Source organism: Carlito syrichta, unplaced genomic scaffold, assembly GCF_000164805.1.
Source record: "Carlito syrichta isolate Samal-C Ts95f unplaced genomic scaffold, Tarsius_syrichta-2.0.1 Scaffold314067, whole genome shotgun sequence".
Taxonomy (NCBI): Eukaryota; Metazoa; Chordata; class Mammalia; order Primates; family Tarsiidae; genus Carlito; species Carlito syrichta.
In genome coordinates, this window is record NW_007258163.1 from 75,788 (window position 1) to 93,923 (window position 18,136).

Below are 18,136 nucleotides of genomic sequence, written 5' to 3' on the forward strand. Positions count from 1 at the left end.
TTGATGATCTCATGGAAAGTTTGTTCCAGTGTGGTCTCTATCTCTCTTTCTGCCTCAGGAAGTCCAATTACTCTTAGGTTAGGCCTCTTGAGGTAATCGCTCATCTCTTGAAGGTTTTGTTCTGTCTTTTTGAGCTTATTTTCTGTGTTTTTAAGAGTTTGGGTTATTTCTATATTTTGGTCCTCAAGTTCTGAGATTCTTTCTTCTGCTTGGGTAATTCTGCTTTCCATGCTTATCGGTTTGTTATTTATTTCATTCACAGTATTCTTTATTACTGTTATCTCAAATATCAGCTCCTTCCTAGTTTCTTCTTGTATCTCCTCAATTCTTTGTAATCTCTCCATTATTGTCTTGATATCTATGTTTGTAGTTTGAGACCCTTCATTCTGGGGGCTCTTCATTGCTTGCATTCTGAAGTCAGTTTTCTCAGTGTCTGCCCCCCCCCCAGGGGTCTGGGAGAGACCCATACTCTTCTTTTGGTTTTTCTTCATTTGTGGAGATTTTTCTCTCTCCCCCTTTCCCTCCCTTTCTTTAATTCTGCTTTGGAGGGAAGGTGGGGTTGCTTTTATTTCTATTCTGCAATATCCTATTCTTCCTTAAGAGGGTCTTCTGGCTTTGTTCACTTTTCAGGTTGGAGCATAGGCTGCAATCTGTACTTTTTGCAGTTTTGAGGTTTAATTGAATGGGAAGCTGTGGTTCAGGGTCTTCTGGCTTTGTTCACTTTTCAGGTTGGAGCATAGGCTGCAATCTGTACTTTTTGCAGTTTTGAGGTTTAATTGAACGGGAAGCTGTGGTTCAGAATGTATATGCTGATTCTAGCATCCACGAACAGGTGTATGAGCACACTGGAACCTATTTCCCTCTGCCTTACAATCTGTCCATTCAGCAGTATGTAGTCTTGTTCCATTCAGAGAATCTCACAAGTTCACCTATGCCGTCGCCATCTTGTTCCCCACAGGCAGTTCTAGTTGGTGGGTTTATAGCAAGCAGGCATGGGTTTTGTGGAGTTACACTTTGACTGAGAGAGGTCAGGTTGTCATATTTGTGTAGTTCATGTGGGGTGTGGGGCCAGTAGAATGAGTGAAGTGGATTGTATCTAGTTGTTCCATTGGGAGGTGGTCACTAGGAGGCAGTGATGTAAGTCAGATATTTAGATCCACCACATTGAGCAACTGGGAGGAGGCAGAAAATTAGAAACTGTGTCAAGACTGACTAAGCCTTGTTTCTGATCTGAAAGAATCCAATGAAAAATGGATGCTGAGGCAATTATAAGAATTCACTGTCTCTAAATTGTGTTATAAGAATGATCATATATTGGTTGGGAAAATTGGAAACTATAGACTATATTGTTTTCATAACTACTTTGTACTGTCTCCTGAGTGCTCAGAATTCATTTGCCAGCCCCCATCCCCCAAGAGACAACCTCGCTACCTGTCAGTGGCTACCTGCTGTGTTTTTGTCACACCAACTCATAGTGTCCCCGTCTGTCTGCTTGAGGTCTTTGTGGAAAGATGAACCAGTGGCACAGAATAGTCCTGAACTTCATACTGACCCTAAATTCTATCCATACAATTGATGTTTTCAATCCTGCTTCCTATGAGAAATCACCATTAAACTGACTAAAAGTGACAGCCAAAAGCAATCTGTACAAAATCGTGGGGCTTGTAGTGTTTTCTAAAAATGAACATATCTATAACCTAATAATAAATGTGTTTCCTTAATAATTTCCACCTTGAAGTCAACACTGAGTTTTCAATGGCAAGTTAGAACTGGTGGCACACATTTTTAGACTCACTGGTCAGAGTAAGAGCCAAAAAAATACTTAAGGAGAAAGGCTATGGTTTTCATTGCTGGAAACCAAGGCCAACCTGTCACCATGTGAGAGATACATGCTCCCAGAGGACTTTTCATAAGCCTACTTTTCTGAATGGTCATAAGCTGGAAGTCTATCACCAAGGACATTATTTTCTAAAATACAAGACAATCCAATGAGATCTGGAGACTCGCTCATTCAGAGTCAAACTTTCTACCTGCAGCAATGCCTGCAATTACAGAACCCAATATAATTCCCAGAAGGAGTACATAGTCTGAGACAAAAATAAGAAATCTTCTTTTTCTAAGACATCAAGTATGGAACAGTTATAAACATGACTTTATGGTTTGGGACAAGGATTCTTTCCCTTGTAATTAAACTTAAAGTAAAAAGTGTATCTCTAAGAGGCATAGCAAGATGGCTGAATAGAACTCTCAGGAAATCACCCCCCACCAGCAATGAACACCAAATTGAACAACTACTATCCATACAAGAAAGCACCTTCATAAGAACCAAAAAATCAAGTGAGTGATCACAGCACCTGGTCTGAACATATATCAAAGAAAGTGGCTTTGAAGAGTATAGGAAAGATCACCTATAAAGACATACATAGACTGAAAATAAAGGGATAGAAAAAGATATCTCATGCAAATTGAAACCAAAAAAAAGAACCGGAGCTTTTTTCCCATTCAGTATAATACTAACTGAATTTGTGTATTGCTTTTATTGTGCTAAGGTATGTTCCTTCTGTACCCAAGTTTTTATCTTCAAGGTATGTTTGTTTTTATTGAATGCTTTTTCAGCATCTACTGAAATGATCGCATGATTTTTGTCCTTCATTCTATTTATATGATGTATCACATTTTTTGATTTTCATATATTGAACCATGCCTGCATCCCTAGCATAAATCCTACTAGTTGAATGAGCTTTTAAGTGTGTTGTTGAGTTCGGTTTGCTAGTATTTTGTTGAGGATTTTTGTGTCTATGTTCATTAGAGATATTGGCTTGCAGTTTTCTTTTCTGTTATTGTGGCTTTGGTTTTGGTTTTGGTACCAGGGTGATGCTGACCTCATAGAATGAATTTGGAAATATTCCCTCCTCTTCAATTTTTTTTTTTAGTGGTCTTTAAATTTTTGGTAGAATTCAGCAGTAAAGCTATCAGGTCCTGATCTTTTCTCTGAGGGGAGACTTTTTGTTGCTACTTCTATCTTATTACTTGTTATTACTCTATTTGAATTTTAGCTCAATATTGATAGGTTGTATCTGTTTAAGAATTTTTTCATTTTTTCTAGGTTTTTAAGAACTAATTCTTAGATATAGCAAAGTACTCCCATGAGAGCATGCCTTTTATATATAAACCAATTAATCCATAGGCCATATCTCCAACCATCTTTTTTTTATGGAGCTTTCATCCATCAAGACAATATTCCCCCTGCCTGAATCAACTCAGGTTCATATACCAGACAACTTTAACAAAGTTCAAACATTTGCTCTGCACTGTAAAGAGAATGAAAAGACAAGCCACGAAGTGGGGAAAGTATTTGCAAAACATGTATCTGAAGAGGACTGGTATTCAAATATACAAATAACACTCAGCAATAAAAAAAACAAACAAAACAACTACAAAATGGGCAAAAAAATATCAACAGACTTCTCCAAAAAAGGTACAGAGATGGCAAATATGTGAAAAAATGCATATTGTAATATATTATAGAGAATTGCAAATAAAAAATTGAGACACTACTACACACCTATTAGGATGACTAAAATTCAAAACACTGACAACACTAACTTCTGGGGAAGACGTGGAGCAAAAGCCACTCTTACGTATCACTGATGGGAATGAAAAATGGTACAGCTACTTTAGAAAACAATCTAAAAGTTTCTTATAAAGCTAAAACATAGGCTTATCATAAGATCCAGCAATTATGGTTCCAGATGTTTACCCAAATGAGGTGAAAACAATATCCACACAAACACCTGTATACAAGTGTTTATAGTCACTTCAGTCAGATAATAATAGCCAAAATAATAGCCAAAATCTGGAAGCAATCAAGATGTCTTTCAATAATAGCCAAAATCTGTAAGCAATCAAGATGTCTTTTAATAATGAATAGATAAACTATGGGACATTCACAAATGAAGTATTGTTCATCATAGAAAAAATAAGTTATCAAGCTTTAAAAATATATGGAAGAATCTTAAATACATATTGTTAAGTGAAAGAAGCTAGTTTGAAAAAGCTATACACTGTGTGATTCTAACTATATGACATTCTGGAAAATGCTAAATTATAAAAACAGTAAATAGAACAATGATCACCAGGAGTTTGAGGATGGAGTGAACCAGAAGGATGAATAAGTGGAGTAGGAGACATTTTTAGGGCAGTGAAATTATTCCGTATGCTACCGTAATGGTAGATTCCACATCTGACAAATCCATCAAACCATACAACATAAAAAGTAATCCCTAATGTAAATGATGAGCTTCAGCTTATAATAACATATCAGTATTGGCTTATCAATTGTAACAAAATATACCACACAAATTCAAGATGTTAATACTAGGAGAAACTATGTGGGGATGGAGATAGGGAGAAGAAGTATATGGGAGCCCTCTATATCTTCCATGTAATTTTTCTGAAAATTTGAAAGTGCTTTAAAAAATACTGTAATAGCAAGCCAGGCATGGTGACTCAAGCCTGTAATCCCAGCACTTAGGTGCCAGAGTCCAGCTTCAGCCAGGTTCAGGGTACCCCAAAGGTGAAGACGGCGTCTGCGATTGGGGGGAAGAAGAAAGAGAGAGAGAAAGAAAGAGACTGGACTCCAGTCTAGTGCAGGAGCAATGTGTGTGTTATTGGGAATTACAACGGGTCTTTTATACACAAAGTCAGATGTGGGAGGGGCGTCCCCCACCCACCAGAAACCTTAATCCATGAAAACTTAATCAATGATTGCCTTTAGACCCTTTCCATATGATAATCCTAAAATCCCATAACAAAGGATAACCTAATCCGTGACTGATATATTCTATAAACCTTTTTCATCCTAAACTGATTGATTTATGCCAAGTTAAACAATTCTATAGAAGCTTAAGTATTTACTTTACAAACGAAAGTGGCCCATCCCAGAATGTTTGGAATGTGGCCCAGTCCAAAGTTCACAGTGAGCTACCTGCAAGTAACCCAGCCGCATTCTTTCAACAAAATGGCTGTCTTCTAAAAACTATATTCTACAATTTACACCTTCAATAAATCCTAAGATCATGACCCAGAAGCCTATGACCAATAGTAAGGCTCTTAGATGTGACCCAAGTTTGAATTATAAGTTGTGTGAAAGCCAAAACTGCAGTTTGTGGAAGAATGGGAGCAATGAGTTTCTAAAGTTAGCTTGTATTCATCCCGGTCTCAGAGTTTTTATGTTTTGAGGTCACAGGAGCTTAATCTGGTTAGTGCTGAGTAGAAAGGGGGAGGAAATGGGGTCAAATAGCTCCTGAACACATCCCAGTGGTTTCGTGGTCAACGGCCCTTCCTGATCCCTAACACTCAGTGGGCCTCCATGGCTGGCTCCCAATACTTAGCGAGGCTGAGGAAAGAAGATTGCCTGAGTCCAGGGGTTCGAGACCAGCCTGGGCAACTTGGTGAGACCTCATCTCTACAATAAATCAAAAAATTAGCCAAGCATGGTGGAGCATGCCTGTAGTTCCAGCTACTTGGAAGGCTGAGGTGGAAGGATTGCCTGAGCCCAGCAGGTGGAGGCTGCAGTGGCCAGGAACATGCCACTGCACACCAGCCTGGGGGACAGAGTGAGACTCTGACTCAAAAACAACAGCAACAAAAATACTGTAATAAGCCAGGCTCGGTGGCTCAGCCTGTAATCCCGCGCCTTTGGGAGGCTGAGGTGAGTGGATTGCCTGAGCCCACGGGTTCGAGACCCGCCTGGGTAGCGAGACCTCATCTGTACAATAAATTAAAAAATCAGCCAGGCATGGTAGCGCATGCCTGTAATTCTGGCTACTTGGAAGGCTGAGGCGGAAGGATCGCCGGAGCCCAGCAGGTCGAGGCTGCGGTGGCCAGGAGCAGCCACTGCACTCCAGTCTGGGCGACAGAGTGAGACTCCAACTCAAAAAAAAAAAAAAAAATACTGTAATAAACAAAAAGCAAAAACAAAAAAACCTGTCAATCAAGGATACTACATCCAGCAGTTCTATCTTTCAAAAATGAAGAGAAGATAAAAACTCATTTGGGCAAAAAAAAATCACTATTAGAATTGCCTTTCAAGAAATACTAAAGGGAGTTCTTCAAGCTGAAGGAAAATGACTCTAAATAGCAACATGAAAATACATAAAAATAAAAAACTCTCTGGTAAAAGTAAAGAATCAAGTTCAAAATACTCTAATATGGTAATGATGATGTGAAAAGTAACTTACATCTCTAGAAATCAATTGTATCCAAGGTTGGAAGACAAAAATTTAAGACAACAATAGCTACAATAATTTGTTAAAAGATGCAAATAGTAAAAATTGTAAAATGTTATGTCAAAGGCATATAGTGTATGGAGAAAGTAAAAATGTAGAGCTTGTGCAAGTGATCAAAGTGAAATAGTTATCAGTTTAAAATAGCTTGCTGTTAGAATAAGATGCTTTGTGTTAACCTCATAGTAACCACAAAGCAGAAAAACTTTACCAGATACACAAAATATTTTTTTAAAGGATTCAAAAGGTATAGCTACAGAAAATTATCAGGTCACAAAGGAACACAAGGAAAAGGGAAACAAAGGATCTATAAGTGAACTTGAAAACAATTAACAAAATGGAAGCAGTAAGTCCTTACCTATCGATAATCACTTTGAATATAAACGCATTAAATTATTCAATCAAAAGGCTTTGAGTGGTTCAATAGTTTTTTTTTAAAAGACTGAATTATATGCTACCTACAAAAGACTCACTTCACATATAAGGACGCACATAGACTGAAAGTGAGGGATGGAAAAAATATTCTATGAAAACAGAAACCAAAAGAGAGCAAGAATAGCTATACCATATCAGACAGAATACACTTTAAGTGAAAAACAATAAAAAGACAAAAAAGATAATTATAAAGAGGTCAATTCACCAAGAGGATATACCAGTTGTAGATACATATGCACCCAACATCAGTTCACCAAAACTTATAAGCGATCATGGAGAATGTTCCATGTGTACTTGAGAAGAATGTGGATTCTGTTGCATAAGCTATCTGAAGGGAGAGATAGACTGTAACACAATAATAATGGGAAACTTCGATACCTGACTATTAAAATTGGACAGATCAGACAGACAGAAAATCATTAAGGAAATAGGGGACTTGAACTATGTTTCAGACCAAGTGGACCTAACAGTCAATTACAGGATGTTCCACCCACCCAACAACAACAGAATACACATTCTTCTCAAGTACACATGGAACATTCTCCATGATAGATCATATGTTAAGCTACAAAGAAAATCTTAACACATTTAAAAAGACTGAAATCATATTGAGTACCTTTTTCAGTGATAATGGCATGAAATCAGAAATCTCTAGGAGAAATAATCTCGGAAAATTCATAAATATGTAGAAATTAAAGAACAGGCTTCTGAACAACCAATAGGCCAAAGACATGGAAATTCTGCCATTTGAACAACAGAGATGAATTTGGAGGACATTATGCTGTGGGAAATAAGGCAGGCACAAAAACCAAATACTGTTTGATCTTGCTTTTATGTGAAATTTTTAAAAGCTGACATAATAGAAGCAGAAAGTGGAAAACTGGTAATGAAAAAGTTAAGAGGAGAGGGGGAGATGGTTAAAGAAAAGGTATTGATCAAAGAGTATAAAGTTTGTTAAGCTAGAGAAATAATTTTTAGTGATTTGTTGCACTGCATTGTGATCACATTTAATAATAATATATTGTGTATTTCAAAATTACTAAAAGAATAGATTTTTAATATTCTCACAACAAAAAAAATCGTGGGTGAAGTGGTGGATATGTCAATGTATACATTGATCAAAGCATCCCAACGTACCCCATAAATACGTATAATTATCAGTTAAAGCAAACAAGAAGAAAGGAATTAGGCAAACCACCAATTGGATAAGTATAATACACATAACTTCCAAAGGATCCTTCATCATATACAAAGCTCATACAAATTAATAGTGAAAAAGAAATACTTAATAAAAATGGGTGAAACTTAAACACAGTGAAAAATCAGTAGCCAATAAGCACATAAAAGATGCTCAACTTAATAATTCATTATGAAAATGCAAATGAAAACACAATGTGATGCCACTCCATTACAGTGCCTAAAATTCAAAAGACTGGCGATATCATATTTGCTGGGAGCATTTGCAGCAACTGTAGCTCTCATACATTACTGGTGGGAATGTGACATGGTACAACCACTTTAGGAAATAGTTTGGCATTTTCTTATAGAAGTAAGCATGCATCTTCTTATCATCCAACAATTCCATTCCAAGTGGTTTATCTAAGGGAAATGAAAATACATATCAACCAAAAAACTTGAGTAGGATCATGCACAACAGTTTTATTCATAATAGCCAAAAAAATTGAAGATTACACATATATATCTGTCACATGAAAATATTTACATCAGAGAAACACAAATCAAAACCACACTGAGTTACCACCTAACCCCAGCAAGAATGGCCATCATTAATAAAACAAGCAACAGATGCTGGTGAGGATACGGGAAAAAGGGAATGCTTCTACACTGCTGGTGGGAATGCAAACTAGTGCAACCTCTTTGGAAGACAGTGTGGTGATTTCTGAAAGAACACAGAAATTGACCTTCCATATGACCCAGCAATCCCCCTATTGGGAATATACCCGGAGGAACTCAAATCATTCTACAAAAAACATGCCTGCACATGCATGTTTGTTGCAGCTCTATTTACAATAGCAAAAACATGAAACTAACTAAGCTGCCTATCGAAGCTGGATTGGATTTTTTAAAATGTGGTACATATACACAATGGAATATTATGCAGCCATAAAGAAGGACAAACATATGGACTTCACAGCACCTTGAATGAATTTAGAGTCTATCATACTCAGTGATCTATCACAGAAACGAAGAACACAGTATCAAATGTTCTCACTCATAAGCGGACCTTGAACAATTATCATAACACAATGAGAAAGGGATTGGCAGTAGTGATAAACTGCCAGGGGAGAGGGGATGGGATTGGCAGTTGAGGGAAACTGTCAGGGGAGGGAGGGGCACACCTCATCAACAAGGGTACCTGCATAATGAACATTTGTATACCTAACCTGAATTGTACCCCACATCTTTAAAATTAAAAGAAGAAAATATTTAAACTGTGGTATATCCATACAATGAAATAGTACTCAGCTTTCAAAAGGAACAAACTACTAAAATATGCAATGCATGACATGTATATAATTCCTCAAACTATTATAATAAGTGCAAGAACTAGGAACAAAAAAGTACACATTGTATGATTCTGAAAATACAAAGTCAAAGGTCAACCAAAGCTAATATTTGGTGGTAGAAATAGGAACACTGGTTGCCTCTAGGGGCAGGAGGAATGATTGGGAGGGGCACAAGGTAACTTTCAGAGATGAAACAAGTGTTTTGTCTTAAATGGAGTTTAAGTCACGTAGGTGTATTCATTCAACAAAACTAACAGAACTGTGCATTTATGATCTGTGCAGATCATTCTCTTAATTAAAAATAGTAAAAAATAGCCGGGCTCGGTGGCTCAGCCTGTAATCTCACGCCTTGGGAGGCTGAGGCCAGTGAATTGCCTGAGCCCGCGGGCTAGAGACCCACCTGGGCAACTTGGTGAGACCTCATCTCTACAGTAAATCAAAAAATTAGCCGGGCGTGGTAGCGCGTGCCTGTAGTTCCAGCCACTTGGAAGGCTGAGGCGGAAGGATCGCCGGAGCCCAGCAGGTCAAGGCTGCGGTGGCCGGGAGCAGCCACTGCACTCCAGTCTGGGCGACAGAGTGAGACTCCAACTCAAAAAAAAAGAAAAATAGTAAAAATTACTGAAGTATACAGCATTCAAAATTAACATTCTATTTTATGGAACATGTGTCTTTTAAAACATGTGTAATTCAATTAACAAAATAAATTCTGTAAGCTGTTTGGAATAAAAGTTACATCTGACATAGATCCCATCCTCCAAGAACATAGAGTCTAGTAAGACCCATTGGGAAATGACCATAAAGGATTAGAGAGCCCCAGAGAGGGAAAAACGGGGAAAAGGCAAGAGGCAAGGAGTGGGAAGGCATGTCCATGGGATTTTAATGGAGGGCATGTGAAGGGAAACCACAGGAAGACAGCCTACCGAAAACCTTAAATATGCTTTGACATTGATCATTGATTTATCTGATTATAAACTTATCCATATGCATGCAAAAGTCAAAAATAGTGAAAGCAGTAAATTTAAAGATGGGGACTCAAATCTGGTAAATGGAGATTTTTCACAGGTTTGACTTTAAAATGTATCGGTTTACTCATTCATTAAGTCATTTACTGAAACATTTATTAAGCTAGGGATAGATAGTCTTAAGCCCTGTCCAAATTAAAGACTCCTCCTTTGAAGCTAGATTGAAATTTAATTCTTCTAATTTTATTGAGACAGAAAGTGTAGGGAAGAGAAAAATAAATTTATTCCAAATATACGGGGTGGGGACCAAAAAAACCCAGAATTATTTTTTGGAGAGTAGGCCTCTTATAGGACAGGCTTCCTCTGCAAGGTAAGTGTTCTAGGAACCCATCAACATCAGTGTACCATCTAGAGTTGTTATGAGGAACTGTGTTCAGCTTCAGTGAAATTTTTTTGGAGATTCTTTCTGTGTGTTTGCCCATTCCATGCTGGATGATTTACGAGTGCGCCTGCCCACACCATGCTGAATGTTCAGCAGTTTTTGACCAAAAACAGTGTGACCCCTGTGCCCCATTCTCCCTATTCACCCAATCTTACCCCAAGAGACTTTTTTTTTGTATACCCAGGTGAAAAAAGTCCTCAAAGAGAAACGTTTTGTTGATGTGGAAGAGGTGAAATAAAAAACAGCAGAAGCACCAAAAGGCACTGAAATTATTGAGCAGTGGAAAAAGCATCTCGATAGGTGTATCGCATCAAATGGAGAGCATTTTGAAGGTGACTGAAGTTTACACGTATAAGAACAAATACACGATTTTTTAACATATTTTTTATTTTTAAAGTGTGGGGTACAGTTAAGGATTAGATATACAAATATGCATTGTGCAGGTACCCTTGTTGATGAGGTGTGCCCCCCCATCCCCAGACAGATATCAACTACCATTAATCCCACCTCCCTTCTCCTCCCTGCCCCCCCACATAATTTTTTATAAAATAAATATCAGTGTTTTGGATCCCCTCGTAACATTCTTTTAGTTCCTATCCAGTGCAGTGACCAAAGAAAACTTAGACCTTCGCTGCACTGCTTTAGCCTTCCGCTAAAGGCAGCACTCATCAAAAGTGGGAACAGTCCTGAGCGCCAGAGTTGTCAAAGATCATATGAGGATGGGCTGAACCCCTGAGTGAGGCAGTTCCAGAGACACTATGTTCATTTAACTTAATCTTCATGAGGATTATTATCTTAACTGTTTTAAGATAGGGGGCCAAGAAAGTTAAAATCTCCTAGACTGATAGGGGCAAAGTTGGCTCTCAAAACCACATCTGTTAGAGGCTCTCTCCATCGCTACGCCAGACTGCTGCCCGACATCTCAAGGGTTCCCTGAGGAAATCTTCCTTCACCGTCGTCCATCTCAGGAGTGTTGTCCAAAGCTTTCTGGAGAATCAGCTTGAGGGTTCTCCGTTGTAACCCCAGCCGCTGCCTGAAGGAGCCCACGAAGAAGTAAATGATGGGGTTGACAGAGCTGTTCACAGAGGACAGGAAAACTAACACTGAAGTAAGAAAGCAAAGTAAGTAATCACTATAACTCTGGAACCAGAATACTAGGAACCAGTGGATGCCAAAGGGCAGGCCACAGAGGAGAAAGACCAGCACCGTGAGCAGGACGGTCACATACAGTCTGGTCAGCCGCATCCTCCGAGAACTACAGAGGATCCTGAACACCAGGGCCAGGTTGGACCCAGAGAGAACCACAAATAAAAACAACAGCCAGGAGCCAGTGAGGAAATCAAGTATCTGACACCACCAAAATGTAAAGTCACAATAGTTTACTTCCAGGATGCTCAGCAGCAGAGACAGTGCCCAGAGCAGGGCACACACGGCCGCTGACATGTGTCTTGGACGGCGGTAGCGGTACCAGACGGGCCACAGGACGGACAGGCAGCGCTCGGTGCTGATGGCGCTCAGCATGCTCAGGCTTGCAAGGTAGGTAAAGATCAACAGAGTAGTGAATGAGGGGATATAGACGGAGTTGGGACGGAAGAAGGTGATGAGTCCCCGCAGGCAATCTATACAGTTGAAGCAGAGGTAGAGAAAGTCGGCCCCAGCCAGATTCAGGATGTAGGTCGAGAAGGCGTTCCTGCGCATGCAGAATCCCAGGAGCCAGAGCACGACCATGTTTCCCACCAGCCCCACCAGGGCAATGATGAGGATCAGCCCGTCCAGGATCAGAGACACCTTGCGACAAGATGAAATAAAGCCCTGGTCATATCCATCCTGGTTGTTTCCGTTCGTTGTGAAGATTTCAGTCTCCCATGCTCGGATGGTTGGATTCATGCTTAGAAATCCTTCGCTGGTGCCCCTGGGAACACAAACAAGACTTGAGCGCCTGCTGCTTGATCGCTGATTCTCATGACAAGCCTGCCATGGGGGAATTACTGTCCCTGTGTTACAGGGTAAGGAAACAGGGGCTTGAAGAGATCAAGTAATTTTTTGAAGGCCAGGTAATCCTGGCACCTGGATTCAGACCCAGTTCTCACTAGCTCTAAAGCCTGGGCTCTCTACTAAACACAGATTCTCTACTGACATGGGAATATTCTAAGGTCCAAACATCTCCACTCACTGTTCTAGGCCATGTCGTGTCCACTGAAGTTAGGAGGAGAAAAGTCTGGGCAGGCTATGTAGGACAGCAAGAGAAAGGACTCTGGACCCAGCATTCCTTCTGTTCTGGGATAGAGGTTTCTTCTCAAGGAAGGAAGTCAGAAGCCCCAGGCAAGACCCATCGCCACCCTTAGAGACAGAAAGCGGTCAATGCACTAGATAGAATGAAGATAGATCATGATTTAAGAACATAAACGGAATGTGACTTCTTGCTAGGACAGGTGTGAGGATGACCAGTCCTGTTGAGCTAGAAATGACTTAGTGGGTCAGCTTTATGAAAACAGGAAGCACTTTTCTATTGTTCATTTCTGTGTCCTCAGTGCCTAGCTAGCTCCATGTGAAGGACACAGTGGACAGTCAAGAACTTTGTAATCCACAAATGAATGAATGAATGGGGAGCCAGAGAGTAGTTGAAAATCTGGGATAAATGTAACACAAACATATAAAAATGAAATTAGTCATCAGAAAGCACGTATGTAAAGAAATGAAGAAAATTTCACTTCTTATGTTTTCTTCTGTGGAAAGCTCTGGTATGTTTGAAATGGTTCCTTCTCTCTGGACAGATAGCTAATTATGGACACTGTTGTGACTCCAACTCAGGTAGGGCCAGTATGTGGCTTTTACTGAACACCCAGAAGAGTTTAAGCTTACAATTTAGGGAGAGGATTCAAGACTTATGAGAACTTATTTGCATTTTGGAGGCAAAAGAGGCAAGTTGGGAAAAGGAGAGAGACAATGGGCTGACGAGAGAGAACTGAAGTATGGAAATATGTAAGCAGGACCCATTCCTTGTCTCCCCCAGGTAATTTTGAGTGGAGTTTGCTTTGCTGATAAAAGTATTTGTGAAAAGGACTGTTTAAAGAAGGGGGTGAGAAATAGAAATGTCTACATTGTGCAAGGTGTTGGGTGAAAAGGTAGATTTTCATGTAAATTCCACTTGGGAAGGAGCACTGACTCACATTGGGGAGAAAAAACTGTGGCTGGGAACACCTCAAGTTGGCCTTTTCTAGCCCTCTTCAGAGTCCATTGAGGTCAGAGCAGTTATCATTCCCATTTTACAGATAAGGTGACTAAAGCACAGATAGACTGAGTGATATGCTCCTGGTCTCTTACAAACAAGTGGTAGAACCTACATTTGAACTCACAAGTCTGTGTCAGAGTTCTTGTTCCTAACCAGGCCTGCAGGCCCCTTGCTAGGGTTTGGTGTCAACTACACACAGAGAAAGGAGCCAACAAGTAATGCTCAAGTCAAATCCAAAGTGTAATATCAGAAGTGTGGTTTGTTTAAGCCTAGATTAAGCCTAGAAGGCAATCAAATAAGGAGAAGAGGAGATGTGAGTAAACGCCAGCTTGGAACAAGAAACTGAACACATGAGCCCCTTCCTGCTTCAGGAAAGGCAGCTATCAATCATTCCACATTGCAGAGGATTTACACAGGCAGGAGGCCTCCAAGTGGGAAGAGGATGTGTCCCCCATAGGGTGCAGAGTTGGCATAGGGACTGAATGCATCCATCACATGCTCTCTTAATTTCTACAGCCCTGGTTGACCTAATGAGAATATGGAGAAAACCCACAGCTTCTGTTGTTTTGCCTCAGGGCAGCTTGGTCTTTTTATTCATGGCACTGAACATAGTTTGCAGTTTTATTTTTAAGTATATGTTTATTTTTTGTTTTATCTTCCTCATTAAACTCAAAGCTTTATAATGCCTAGACCTACCTGGTTTTTGTTGGAGTTGCTCACTACTGTATCCCAGCCTCCTGCACACATCCCTCTTGGAGACCAGCTATTATACTCATTTAACAAAGAAAGAAACTCAGGTTAAAAAAGTACAAGAGATTTTCCTGAGATCACATGGTGAAAATCAGGCCTGATACTAGCCCTGGTCTCCCAGAGCCTGTCCCAGGTTTACCTCTGTTTCATGCCTTCATCATTCATTATTTGTGATGCACTCTCGAGAAAAATCTCTATGTAAGCATACTTTCTAAAGCAGAATCATCAGTTATAGAGGCTGCTAGTTGCCCCCAGTAGTCCTTCTTCTCTCCTTACCCATAAGAATTCTGAGAGTCTTTGACCAGAGAAAAGACCCTATCTCTTGACCCCATTTGATGTTGATGGTACCATGTGACTACATGATGGTCTAGAGGAGGCGAAAGGGAGTGATGTGACCAACTCTTCCTGTGTTCTTTCTTTCTCTTCCCCCAAGATAGAATACTATGATGCTTGGGAGCCCTGTAGAACCATGAGAAGGAGGAGGGTACCTTCAGGATGGGGGATGACAAATTGGAAGTAGCTTTGTTGTTTGACATCTTAGAGTCATCATTCCATGTCTAATAAGCTTTCTTAAGTCCCTATTGTAGCAGGTTTCTCTTGAGAGCAGCCAAAATCATAAACTTAAATACTTATAAACAACTATTAACTCCCATCTTTTTTTTTCCAATTATATTCTATTTCCCAGGCATTTATGATGCTAGTGAGAGATTAGTCCAAAAAAGTGACACTAGAATGGGTGTTCAAACAATTAAACTGGGAAGAGAGAGAGAAATTAACTCAATCACGCTGAGATGGAAAGAGTCCCAGGAAATACAAGCTGTGAAAAAGCAAGAGGAAGAAATGAATTCTCCCCATTTGCCATCAAGATCTCATGTCCACCCTTTTTTACCCTCCTCTGCATCCTAGGGGGATGCACCTCTGTGCCTTATCAATAGGCTACCTTTCACTCTGGCTACTGGTAGCATTCAGCCAAAGGGACACGTACACTGATGGAAGTTTGGAGGGCAGATGGAAAGCAGTTTAGGGAGTTTTGACTTCCTGGATCTCTTCCTGTTAGTCTGTAAGTTGGCAGTGACAGTGTAACTCTACCTAAGGACATAGACCCTGTCTGGTGACCCTTTCCTATAGTCACAGCTACAGTACATTTTCATCATTCTTCTCCTTACCCCTTCAGGCCTAGCAATAGTAACAACTCTTTACTATTACTTATTATTGAAGATTCCATCATTCTTTAGCGATTTCCCTTAGCCATATCCACACCTTTGTAAACAGTGTTTTCACTCAATCTTCTCAACTACCACTTGGGAGTATGTGATCTGTATTTTCCGCTGGGACAATAACAGATACAAGGGATACAAAGACAAAACCCTTTCTAAATAGCAAGAAAATCTGTGAAACCTGAGGGTTTTAACAACAGTTTAGCTTTGGGAAGTAATGCCTGCACAATATCCTGCTTCTTAAATTAAAATTAGTAAAATATTTATCTCCATAGTTGCAGATTTGAATGGTCAAAGAAAGGTGAACTTATAGGGAGATAGAACAGAAGTGGAAGGAAACTGGTTGACCCTATTCGGATCTCCCACTATCTATGCTACCAGCCTCCAAAGCTGCCTGGAAGGAGTTTCTTACCTCCTGACTTTTGCTGATGAGTATACCCCAAAATGAGCTCACCAAGCTGTAGACTAAGAAAGAAAAACCAAAACTACCTTTGAAAGAAGATGATCCTTGAGCAAACTTACCTTAGCACCATTCTTCCTGCCGGAGGTGGTGATTTGAGAAGAAAGCACTTTCCTGGGATTGGGAAACAGCCGAGGATGCTATTCTAACCTCTGGGTGGGGAGATGCCTGGTGACAGAGTAAGACTTATATTAAGATGCTGGGCAGCCCTGTGATTTCCTGTACAGGCGGGTACTGGCGAATGAGAGTGTGAAACAAGAAATCTTACGAGATGTTCTTCAGCATTTTTTGCCCTGACTTCAATCACTTATCTCACCTCCCCTTCCTGCAAGAAATCTTCACCCTGGAGTCTTTCGTTGTCCACTATGAGGACCCTTCAAGCAATGTGGGCTTTCATATCTAAAGATCAGTCTTCACTCTTCTGTTTGGCATTCAAGGCCCTGCATGACCTGGCTCATCTGATCTTTTAAAATTGAATCAAAGAAGTAATGTATTCACATTAGCTTTATTTCAAGTGACACTATGGTGCGTAAAATAAAATGTAAATTCTCTCCTAATCTCATTCCCTCATTGCAACAAATGTGTACAGTTTCTGTTCTTAAGACTTTTAGAAGCTAATACAATAGCTTTGCATAATACAACTACATTTCTATGTCTAATTTATCAATGTTAATAACAGACTATATTATAAAAGATAGGGGACTTAGCACACACTATCTGTCACATTTCTCCCTTGATCTCATGATATTTGCTCATATTTGATCATTTTAGATCATCTAGAGCCAACCAGTGTTTCCAGCCTTATCTCCTATGACTTCTGTTCATGTGCCTAGGCCTCAGCCAAGTTGAGTTACAAGTAGCCCTAACGATGGAGCATTTAAAACAATCAGAAAAATGTATCAAAAAGAAAAATGTATCCACTCATTAGTTCATTCTTCCAACACTATTGTATGCCTATAATGTGCCAGGCACTGTTTCAGGCAGCGAAGACACAACAATGAATAACAAACAAGATCAAGCCCCTTTGCATTCCAGAGGAGCTAGGAGAGCTCACGCAGGCAGGGTGTGTCTGAGGAGAAGAGCTCTGACACACAACATTTCCTTATGCTTTGGTGCAGTGAGAAAACTACAATTGTTCCCAGAAGTCTGCCCTCCTTGCGAACAATATGATGACCTTTGAAAGTTTTGTTGTTGTTTTTTTTTAATTGGAGTCTCACTCTTTGTTGCCCAAGCTGGAGTGCAGTGGCATGCTCATGGCCACTGCAGCCTTGACCTGTTCGGCTCAGGTGATCCTTCTGCCTCAGCCTTCCAAGTAGCTGGGACTACAGGCACACACCACCACACCCAGCTAGTTTTTGTGATTTATTACAGAGACGAGGTCTCACCAAGTTGCCCAGGCTGGTCTTGAATCCCCAGGTTCAGGCAATCCTCCCCCCTTGGCCTCCCAAAGTGCTGGGATGACAGACTGAGCCACCGTGCCCTACTGACCTTAGAAAGCTTTGACCCTTGTTCCCTTCCTCCTGAACCACTGCCCTTCAGTATTTTATTTTGACTCTGTTTCCCCTCCAACACATTAGGCACTTATTATTATTTTAAATAGTCATCATTCAAATTTATCCACATGATCACCAATGTTTTTGCTCATCCTCCCATTTTATGTTTCATACTTGTATCTTCCATATCTCAAAACACACACTTCAGGAGTTTCCTTTTGTGAGAGTCTGTGAATGGTAAGTTCTTCAGTTTTTATCTGTCTGGAAAATGTCATTGTTTCGCCCTCATTTTCTGAAGGTAGTTTCTCCAGTCTTGGCATTGTAGGCTGA

General features: G+C 40.1%; 1 protein-coding gene across 1 annotated transcript; it reads right to left on the bottom strand.

Annotated features, from left to right (window-relative positions):
• Window positions 1–11,551: 11,551 nt before the first annotated feature.
• MRGPRX2 (MAS related GPR family member X2) lies at window positions 11,552–12,541 on the bottom strand. Its single transcript, XM_008070941.1, has one exon. The coding sequence runs from the start codon at window positions 12,539–12,541 to the stop codon at window positions 11,552–11,554; it is 990 nt and encodes a 329-aa protein (XP_008069132.1).
• Between the last annotated feature and the right edge of the window lie 5,595 nt (window positions 12,542–18,136).

Coding starts and splice junctions, on each gene's coding strand:
- MRGPRX2 (XM_008070941.1), bottom strand. CDS start 12,541: ATGAATCCAACCATCCGAGCATGGGAGACTGAAATCTTCACAACGAAC.